Source organism: Frankliniella occidentalis, unplaced genomic scaffold (genome assembly GCF_000697945.3).
Source record: "Frankliniella occidentalis isolate FOCC.00 unplaced genomic scaffold, Focc_3.1 Scaffold8, whole genome shotgun sequence".
Lineage (NCBI taxonomy): Eukaryota > Metazoa > Arthropoda > Insecta > Thysanoptera > Thripidae > Frankliniella > Frankliniella occidentalis.
Window position 1 is genome coordinate 1,530,988 of NW_026267138.1, and position 9,645 is coordinate 1,540,632.

Sequence of the window (9,645 nt, forward strand, 5' to 3'; positions counted from 1 at the left end):
AAAGAAAATGTTTATTTTTAGAAAGCAAATTCGTAGCACTAAATATTCTCTATAGGTTAGCTGGCTATCTCTAAATTCGAATTCTTTAAATTCTAATGAGGTATAAACCCTAGATGACACTGCAAAAGCAGATTTTTCTGCTCAAAACAGAAGATTGAGCACAGGATCTTGTGCAGCATGGCAGTGAAGGGATCTAAATACAATACAAAACAAATTCTGTACAAAATCTAAACTTTTACAAAAAAAAAAAAACAAAAAAAAAAAACAAGGGCTTGGATATCCATACTAATAAGTTAGTAAAGACCCTAATATCAGACTCATAGTATTCAGTTAAAGCAAACTACTTGTATAATTGACAACTCTGCTTACAAAACAGAGTAAAAACTCAAACAAGTCAAAGAATTTATTTTACAAGTGTAAGAAAAATCAACGGTTCAGATCATCTTTAGGTAAAAGATTAGCAAAATAACAAACAAACTTAACACATAAGTAGGAACATAATTATGAAAAAATAGAAAAAACAAATACATTTTTACACACACTTTTTGCTTAAAGGTATTATAAGGGCCAAGGTGATTGATAAAACAACTAATTTCTTCACACGGTAATTTTGACATTCTTTGACTGTAAGTTTGGTATGTAGATACCAAAGACATGTTTGGAAGACAAGCGAAAAAGACAACCTGACATAAAGTCATCAAAAGAAGTGACAAGCAGCCTGTTAACTTATCCACCGCTGCAATCTGTACCAGGTAGATCAGTACCATGTGGAGGAGGAGTGTAGTGAGGAGGCTGATGGGGCAAGCAGTTTGTTGGAGGAGAGTGGAGAGGTGAAACTGAATGAGTCATGGGCTGAAGTTGAGAGGGTGTATGATGTGCGAGTTGAGAGAGATGATGCACTGGTGCGCTAATTTGTGAGAGGTGTGATAATGATATAGGAGCCAGAGGTGGAGGTGAATCATGGGGTATAGGAGATACTACATGAGATATGGTGTGGTCAGGCACTGTGCCATCAGGTACAATTATCATGGTTGTTAGAGAGTGTGGAACAGTCAGGCAACTTTGCTGCTGAATTAAAATAGAATCAGGCATGCTGTTTTGCGTTGTCATTGAAACTATATTATTTGACTGATTAGGTAGGCCAATATAAACTTTGTGAGCTTCCTCTTGGTGGGCAACCATATCCTTTTTACGACCGAATCCTTTGTTACATACCTCACATGAGTATGGTGCCTCCCCTGAGTGTTTAAGTATATGAGACTTTAATGCGTTATTGGTAGAAAAGCTAGATGGGCATATAGTACATTCATAAGGCTTTTCACCAGTATGAATTCTAGTATGCGTTTTAAGGGGTGCTGATTGTGCAAAACCTTTTCCACAGTAGGTACAAACATATGGTTTTTCACCAGAATGTAAGACTAAATGAACTTTTAATGTTTTCAAGAAATTAAAACTCTTGCCACACACTTGACATGTATGTGAGCGGGATGCTGAGTGAATCTGACGATGTACTCTAAGATTTTTCATCTGGGTGAAACACTTTCCACAATCAGGACATTTGAGTGGCTTCTCTGTGGAATGTGTTTTTTTGTGGATATTAAATGTTGACTGGTGAACAAAGCCTCGTCCACAGACATCACATGTAAAATTGACTTCTCCAGTGTGCTGCTCCTTTATGTGGCCAATTAAACTATGCTTATGTGTAAAACTACGAGAACAGTCAGAGCAATTGTATTTTTTCTCACCCGTGTGAGTAAGTTCATGTTGAGTATATTTGGCATGACTATGAAATACTTGGTCACAATACTCACAGTCATACACCTTGCGAAACTTCTTCTTTTTCCCTTTAGTAGATTTAGCTTTAGATGACTGATTGTTTTCATCTTCAGCTTCATTTTTCTCATTGGCATTCCGAGTTTGAGAATCAGAATCTGAATCGTTAAATGATTTTTGGCTCTTCTCACCACAAGTATCCTCATCATCCAATTCTAGATTTTCATGGGCTTTGACATGGTCTTTAAAACGCTTAAGCTGCTTGAATGGCTTGTTGCAATAATTACATGTCATAACTGGTTTTGATTTCTTAGCTTTAGAGTGCACATTTTCACTGTGCTTTTTGAGGTCTGATAGTTTTTTAAAAGATTCATCACATGTATCACAGTTATACTTTTCTTTTGAGGACTTGGCAGTTTTAGATGGACTGGGTAGATAACTGTAATATGGAAAAGAAAAATGTTATAATACAGAATGATGATAAATGATAAGAAAAAACAGAGATAGTATCATACACTTACTCTTCGTCAGATTCATCATTGTCATAATCATTGCCATTCATTTCGTCTTCGTCAGATGAGATTCTTTCCCCTTTTATATCTGGTGTATCACACCACCTATCTCTTACTTCTAGAGGCAAATCTACTTGATCATCATCAAGGCGAACAGGTGTGGGACATGATGAGAAATGTTCTTGCTAAAAAAAGGTTGAGAGATGGATTTAAAAAAATAAGGTGGCTACTGCTATACATATTTAACTTGTATGACTAAATATTAAATTGAACAAGAAACTTTAGGTTACCTCTTTGTTACTAAATAAATACTGCTTGAGTTTGTTATCAACTTCCCAACACATCTTGCGAAACAGAAAAAATTTGTCAATGAGTCGCAAACAGGATCCACAAATAGACTCTGGCAATCCATCACCCAATGCAACCTGTGATAAAAATTAGAGGTGTTTAGGTAGCAATACTCGTAAAACAGAAAATAAACAGAATAACAATTAAATGAAAACCGGCGTTGAATGTGTTTCATAAAAATAAAGCATAGCTAGACCACAGCACTTAGCAGCCAAATACTTAAGTAGAAGTGTGGCGAAGGTAAGTAAACAGTGTGAGTAGAGGTATGATAAAAACTTGTGTTCAAAGGTCAGATAAGATGGAACTGACTACAAAAATAAAATAAATAAACAAAGAGTCGATTAAGTTGCAACAACAAATTCACACAGCAATGTACCTTGAGTGAGGTGCATTCGAAGATTTTTGATATCAAATCGGCGCTTAGAGGAGCTGAGTGTCCATTTGCATTCTTGGGATAAAATATAGAATTTGTAGAAAGTTCTAGACACAGACGACAAACTTTATCGACCTCCAGGACCATTTTAAAGTCTCGCAATGATCAATGTTTGTGAAGCTTTAATAACACGCCACCATATTGAAAGTTGTTTTGTACGAATTCAGAAGTAATGGCAACAAGAAGCATAAAATTTCAAACGTAGATTTACATTTCCTATGCATTTTATTAGGGTCTGAAATCCATGGTGATGAAAGTTTGCAATGTTGCATTTAAAGCGTGGACTAAATGCAACTTTTCTATAAATAAATACGGAAGAACTGTTATTATTTTGATTGTTTTGTTAAATGTGTTGGCACTCGTGTTCCTTATGAAAAATTTCGCTTGAAGTTTACTTTTGAGTGAGAGACAAAAAAGAAGGGCGCCGACATCCCAGCAGCACGACAAGCACGAGTCAAAATTTGGTCTGTTGCGCAGCCGTTCCGTGTTTAACACACATTCCCTTCGTCTTCTTCACATTTTGACGGTAGGTGGGTACGCTATTCTTCCTCTGTCCGTGTAATTAGGTAAAGGTAAACTTCTTTCATTTTCTGTTTGAAATTCGAATTGCAACCGCTTGAACGACCGGTTGTTCACATAACCCCCTCCAGTCAAATCATACGGCACACTGCACTCAAACTCAGGTGTGAGAAACATATGTTTCTGGAGTGTATTTCTTTTCTTTGCAAGTACTTTTGACCTTTAACAACATCAGTTTCAACGTAATTATAGCCAAATTTTCTTGTGATTCTACCAAAATTTAATTCTGCACTGCCCTTTTCAACTAACTCAGAAGAGGAGATGTACCCCTTTTCTGTTTCTATTTGAATCCTTGTTTGGGTAGTTTCCCTCTAATGCACTAAACTCATTTTTATATTCTTGCCAGTACACCCTCATTAGAGGCTCAGTAATTTGGGGCGCGTTAATCATTATTATCATTATTTTTTAACTTCTCTTTTGCTTCCAGTTAAATCATGTCAGGCCGTGAGGGAGGCAAGAAGAAGCCATTAAAGGCACCCAAGAAGGACGGCAAGGAATTGGACGATGATGACCTGGCTCACAAGGCAAAGCTTAAGGAACAGCAGAAGGCTATGCAAGAGGCAAAGGCTAAAGCTTCACAGAAAGGACCTCTCGTTAGTGGTGGAATTAAGAAATCGGGAAAGAAATAACAGGCTATTATGGTTACAATGTCTAAGACTGTATGTTTCCTACTGCATTTAATTTAAGTTCAAGTACTACAGAAACCATAATTTATTTGACCGTGTTTTTCCAAAATCTGATTGTTAGCTAAACTCCCAATAATACAACATTTATAAATGGTTATTAATTGATTGGGGCAAAGAGATGCAGTCTCTGGTATGCTCAATGGGTTGTCATGTATAATTTCCTCTTCTCAATAAATATTTTTTAAGAAAACTTTTCTTAGTTGAATTCTTTTTAAAGAAAACCATTTATTTTTACTTAACTAGAAAATAATTATAAAATTTAATAATACCAGGTCCACACGGACTTTGATACAAAGTTAAAGAATATAGGTTCTATTAGGATGTCCAATGCAAATATCTGCCTGAGCTTTCAGAATACCACTACACTAGTCATCACGAAACAGTTTACCTAAAAGGAAACTTATACAATATTCAGAAACCTGTCAAACTGGTACATTATCTGATGTACTTGTACTACCGATCACAGGCTGAAGAGATAGATCACAATATAAATGCTTCTCCTTTCCAGAGATATTAAGTATCTCAGGTAGGGACCAATAGATTATCTTAATATAACATGAACCACTACATATACTAACTAACTAGGTGTGTTTGAGTTACTGAGGGAAGATGAGACTTGGGGCACATAAGGTTTCCCTACAAGCTCTTGTTCTCTTAGAAGCTGCGCCTCTCTTTGCTGCTGCCGTTGAAGAGCTTGCTTTTCTTTCCGTTGTTGTAGTTTCAATGCCCGCTTCTGGAAATAATGTTCCAACTTAATAAAGAAGAGTGACAAGTTAATAAGTTGGACATAAAAAAGTGGAAAAAGTAACAAACCTTCATCTTGGTAGCTCTATCGTGAAGTGTCGTCATTTCCTTCTTCACTGCCATCAATTTCGTTTGGTAGGCCTTGACCGTTACAAACTGTAAAATTCGTAAACTGAAAAAATTTTGCTATGTTGGTAAATGAGGCATTACATTGATTGATTGAAAAAAATGAACAATGCAAACTGCATTGAATTGAGTCACAGAAAACATACTGACCATTCCTTGAAGGTCTTCAGCATTTTGTGTCTCCATAAATCTCTTGTTTTCATCCTGAAGCTGCTCGATGAGAGTATTCTGCTTGTTCCTGAAAAATTAGAGATATTCTTTGAGGCTTCCTTTGTTTCCAGTTTTTATGTAGTGCGTGTAACTTTTGGTTTGAATGGAATTATAGGGGGAAAGAGGTTTAATGCACAAGAAAAAGACAAACTTACAAAAGATTTTTGTTTAGAAAAGGGAGAAATGAATGAATACAGAAAATGAAAATGTGTAAGGATATAACTGTACAACTGCCTTAGGAATAAAAGATGTCCAAGTTAAAGTACATAAGTAAATAGATTGACTAACAACTAACCGCATGTTGAGCAGGGCCTGCAGGTTGGAACTGCCTATGCAAGGTGGAGATTCAGGGGGTCCCCTTCAAAATAATACACAACTACATAAGTATCATTCTATTTTTCTACATGAAAATTATTTATGTTAACCACAAAGTCATTTCCTCATATGTGAAATATGTCAAGAGCAAAAGAAATCCCAAATAGAACACTGGGAAATAAAAGAAGCCATAACTCAATAGGATTTAAAAAAAAGATGGGCTCCTGAATCCCCATAGAGATATGCAATGTGATGCATCAAAAGAAAACTTAGTGTGTTGATCCTAAGTGAGGAAAAGAGACCCTAGTAATGCAAGTTAGGGAAAGTTATCGCTCAGTATTGTATGTTGGATGATTTAGGTGAAAAGCATTGGACAATGTTTGATTCACTCCAAAAATTATTGGAAATAATAAGATGTACATACACAACTTCTGCCAATTGTTCTCTGAAACGCTTCAGCTCTGGTTCATAAAAGGTCATGAGGCCAGCAGCTAATTTCTCGAGGCAATCTTGACTTGCAGCATTGTTAATTTCTTCAGGGCAGCTGAAACAAAAGGAAACAGAATTAAACTTATGAAGACCACAGTAAATTTTTACAAGATTAAAAAAGTTTGGCAATTTCAAAAAATGCATAAGAAGTTATGAAGTTCTACGTAAACCACTATAAAACATTGTTATTTACAATGCACATATAACCTACTTGTCATAGTTGTCATGCTGAAGAAGAATATCACGGATCTGCTCCTTCAGTTTATTATTACTTGGTGCAGTCATTTCTACTGATGATTTCTTCCAATCCCTTCACTACTTTAAGAAAACAGGAGACAACAAAGCAAGTTCAAACTTAAAATTGGAGGAACAAAGTACAGCCAGGTCAACGCTCACTCCCACTCCCACTCGTTCTCGTTTGCTGTCAAGTACAGACCGGCGCAAAATTATGCTGCCATGACATTCGAGTTGGATGAAAGTGTTTTCAAGTACTTTTGAACGTATAATGAATAATTATTCACGAAGAAATATTTAGCCTCTAAAGTATGAGATGATAGGTTTAAAAAAATATGTATTTTGATGAAAACACGTCAATTTCTATACTTTCTCTTCAGACTGTATCTGGGTAGATCAATAACACGACCGAACGTGCCATTTTAATTGTGCATTCCAATATTCCTAAGCAAAGATCAGATTATTGGAAAGTCACTTAATTTCACAAGCTGAAATCAATTTTACTTTGCTTACTCGCATGTAGGAATTGAAGTGATTATCGTACCTTCCCTAAATCAGCCGGAGTTTTGACTTTGCTGTTGTCTGTCTGCTAGGAGAGTTCTGCTATCCTGCAAATAGTGGGCTTACGACTTCCCGGGTTCATTCTAAATTTGTCTCCTTCTTCTTGCATCACCCTCCACAATGTTTACGTTCAATGACAAGGTTTGTCGCCTATGCTTACTGTCTGATTCATCACAGTTGTTGAACATAGATGACGGCGAAAAAGGCAACTCAATATCCTCCAAAATCTATTTCACCCTTAAATGTAAGGTTAGTGGAATGCTGTCATTTGTTATTGTTTTTGTTTTTTTTAAATCCCCCTTGTAAACCTGTGCTCTTGTTCCGTTTTGTTTAACTTTAGATTTCTAAATCTGACAATCTTCCGAAGTATATTTGTAGGGAATGTGTTTCAACAATTGAGTTCATAACTGCCTATAATACTTGGCTTCACGAAATAGTAAATCAAGCAACCAGTGTTCAATATCTTTTGGAGTCATGCAATACTGATCAAAGTGTGAGTTGTCCACTGTGCACAGTGACATCCATGGATGTCGCTCTCACTCCAGATTATTATTTGATGCCATTTCATGTTTTACTTGCTTAATTATATTCTTTCTTTATCTACTCTCTTAGGCCCAACAATCTCTTATATCTAAATCAAATGAAAGAAACCATCCAAAATCAAGACAATCAACTCTTTCGACGCAGCTCCAGTCAAACACCTCAGACTACCCATGCTTTTACAGTTCATTGATGGAAAAGATATTTTTAAAGATACAGAACAATCAGTCAGATATTACCATCAAACTAACTTCTTCCTCTGAGCAGAAGCAAACAATTGGCCAAACCAACAGCCTTCGTATGACAGAGTATGTCTAAGTTTAAATTTCTGAATGGGCTACAACTTAAATTTGCATGTGCATACTTCATAAAATTGGACTTTATTTTTTTAGGTCAAGTGCAAGTTACTGTATCAATAAGAACTTGAAGGAAACTCCAAATAACGAAGCCAAGAAAACTTGTAATACACCTTGCAATGAGATTGATGATTATTCATTTAATAATTCTATTTGTGAGCAAAACCCAAGTAGTGAGGACTATTCTGCTACAGAAAATTTACCTGACACAAAGTTTGATTTGCTCACAAGTGGCAAAGAGTTGGCATGTCCCGAGTGTAAGAAAGTGTTCACAAAACGAAGTCTTCTTATGAGACATTTGATGTCCCATAGAGGTGCAATTGAAAAGTATCAATGTCAGATTTGTAGGAGGAAATTTATTTCGACCTCTGAAGTACAAAGACACACAAGAGCACACATGGGTCTAAAGCCCTACAAATGTAAATTATGCTTCAGATATTTCAGTCAGAAGAATCTTCTTGATAACCACATGGATTGGCATGAAGGAAAAAAGAGTCATTTGTGTGAAATTTGTGGTAAGTCTCTTTCAAGTCGACCCAACTTAAAAACACACATAGAGAACTTCCATTCCTTGGAGAGAAAAAAACTCTTCAATTGCGAAGAATGTGGAAAATCATTTTCCCGCAAACATCACTTAGAAAATCATAGCACAGTTCATGTGCCAGTTCGACCTTATCAGTGCACAATATGTGGTTTGACTTTTAAAAGATCTTCCCAGCTCCAAGAGCATGAAATTGTGCACACAGGAAAAAAGCAGTATGACTGTACTGTGTGTAAAAAGGCTTTCAGAACAAAGAGAGTACTCAATGTCCACAAATTATTGCACTCTGGTTTGAAACCACACCGGTGCACTGTTTGTTCACAAACATTCGTTCGAAAAGGTGGATTAACAGTCCATATGAAGACCCATTCAAAGTAGGACCTTCTGCAGCATACACTTTACTCTTTGCTGCATTAGAACATATCACAGTCAAGGAATTAATTTGTGAGAGCTGTTATGAGATCATGGAGTGTAAGCAGGATTTTCTATGCCTGCTGATGTAGCATGGAGCGTTTTCTTCATTTCACCATCAAACATATCATCTGTTAAAAATAAAAAAAAAATTCAGAAATTATGGTTTATATTTTTTTTTATCGCATTGAACTTTTCAAATATTTACATATATCTTTGAAATACCTGAATTTAGTGGGTCATTCCATGGTTGAACTTCTCCTTGACACAAAATAAGATAAATGATGTAAGTCACAACCCCAATGCCAGCACTAATGTAGAAGACAGTGTTCCAGGCAGCGACAGTTTGCTGTAAAAGGAAAACACAGTTTTTGTTTGTAATTGGTAAATTTGAAAACAAAGTGCCCCAGCGCGCAAAAAAATATCAGACCAAAATCAAACATCAGAAAATTGTGGGATTTTGTATCAGAATTATAAAAATGTGATCCTGAAAGTGACACACATCTGATATCTGATATTGTTCTGATATCAGTCTGACATTTCATTACTCACTGGGCTAATTGGCAAGTACACACATTTCTGTCCCGGCTCTTACATGCCAATATGGCGGGTTGCATACGCGCTGGCTCGCAGGCGCTGCGTCGGGTCGGGAACGCGCAGGATTTCGCGCATACCCCACGGTTCCACGGGGAGGCTCGCGGTTACGCGGGGATGCGCGAAATCCTGCGCGCTCCCGACAGCGCTTGCGAACCGTTGCCTGTGCAACCCACCATACTGGCATGTAGGA

At 36.7% G+C, this 9,645-nt stretch overlaps 4 protein-coding genes across 7 annotated transcripts in view; 2 read left to right on the top strand and 2 right to left on the bottom strand.

The window, feature by feature from the left end:
- Positions 1–36: 36 nt before the first annotated feature.
- Positions 37–6,663, bottom strand: LOC113205928 (zinc finger and BTB domain-containing protein 41). Its single transcript, XM_052275454.1, has 12 exons — positions 6,427–6,663; positions 6,151–6,270; positions 5,707–5,769; positions 5,352–5,439; positions 5,145–5,231; positions 4,910–5,064; positions 4,796–4,798; positions 3,584–3,805; positions 3,010–3,169; positions 2,576–2,710; positions 2,295–2,470; positions 37–2,212 (listed from the first exon to the last, which is right to left on the bottom strand). The coding sequence occupies exons 1-12, from the start codon at positions 6,498–6,500 to the stop codon at positions 727–729; spliced, it is 2,769 nt and encodes a 922-aa protein (XP_052131414.1). The 5' UTR covers positions 6,501–6,663; the 3' UTR covers positions 37–726.
- On the top strand, positions 3,432–4,521 carry LOC113205930 (translation machinery-associated protein 7 homolog). 2 transcript variants are annotated; one of them, XM_052274199.1, is made up of 2 exons: positions 3,432–3,596; positions 4,073–4,521. In XM_052274199.1, the coding sequence occupies exon 2, from the start codon at positions 4,080–4,082 to the stop codon at positions 4,272–4,274; it is 195 nt and encodes a 64-aa protein (XP_052130159.1). In that variant the 5' UTR covers positions 3,432–3,596; positions 4,073–4,079; the 3' UTR covers positions 4,275–4,521. The 2 variants fall into 2 exon arrangements, with proteins under 2 accessions (XP_052130159.1, XP_026277522.1); XM_026421737.2 differs by having other exon boundaries at positions 3,436–3,592.
- A 185-nt stretch (positions 6,664–6,848) lies between the features above and the next one.
- Positions 6,849–9,018, top strand: LOC113205927 (zinc finger protein 33B-like). Of its 3 annotated transcripts, XM_052274179.1 has the most exons (5): positions 6,849–6,968; positions 7,043–7,259; positions 7,351–7,503; positions 7,623–7,858; positions 7,943–9,018. In XM_052274179.1, the coding sequence occupies exons 2-5, from the start codon at positions 7,131–7,133 to the stop codon at positions 8,823–8,825; spliced, it is 1,401 nt and encodes a 466-aa protein (XP_052130139.1). In that variant the 5' UTR covers positions 6,849–6,968; positions 7,043–7,130; the 3' UTR covers positions 8,826–9,018. The 3 variants fall into 3 exon arrangements, with proteins under 3 accessions (XP_052130139.1, XP_026277516.1, XP_026277517.1); XM_026421731.2 differs by lacking the exon at positions 6,849–6,968 and having other exon boundaries at positions 7,001–7,259; XM_026421732.2 differs by lacking the exon at positions 6,849–6,968 and having other exon boundaries at positions 7,071–7,254.
- LOC127751113 (sialin-like) overlaps positions 8,841–9,645 on the bottom strand; it is a gene marked incomplete in the record, with an annotated part of 8,737 nt that continues 7,932 nt past the window's right edge. Inside the window, 2 exon segments of the mRNA XM_052274186.1 lie at positions 8,841–8,989; positions 9,084–9,207. Coding sequence (XP_052130146.1) covers positions 8,910–8,989; positions 9,084–9,207 — 204 coding nt within the window.

Bases quoted from the DNA above. Each gene is read 5' to 3' on its own strand.
- LOC113205930 (XM_052274199.1), top strand. From the start codon at position 4,080: ATGTCAGGCCGTGAGGGAGGCAAGAAGAAGCCATTAAAGGCACCCAAG.
- LOC113205928 (XM_052275454.1), bottom strand. From the start codon at position 6,500: ATGACTGCACCAAGTAATAATAAACTGAAGGAGCAGATCCGTGATATT. The intron at 6,271-6,426 runs GTAGGTTATATG...CTTTTGTTTCAG, and splicing joins CAGCATGACAACTATGACAA to CTGCCCTGAAGAAATTAACA. The intron at 2,213-2,294 runs GTAAGTGTATGA...TCCATATTACAG, and splicing joins AATGATGAATCTGACGAAGA to TTATCTACCCAGTCCATCTA.
- LOC113205927 (XM_052274179.1), top strand. From the start codon at position 7,131: ATGTTTACGTTCAATGACAAGGTTTGTCGCCTATGCTTACTGTCTGAT. The intron at 7,260-7,350 runs GTTAGTGGAATG...GTTTAACTTTAG, and splicing joins ATTTCACCCTTAAATGTAAG to ATTTCTAAATCTGACAATCT. The intron at 7,859-7,942 runs GTATGTCTAAGT...TTATTTTTTTAG, and splicing joins AACAGCCTTCGTATGACAGA to GTCAAGTGCAAGTTACTGTA.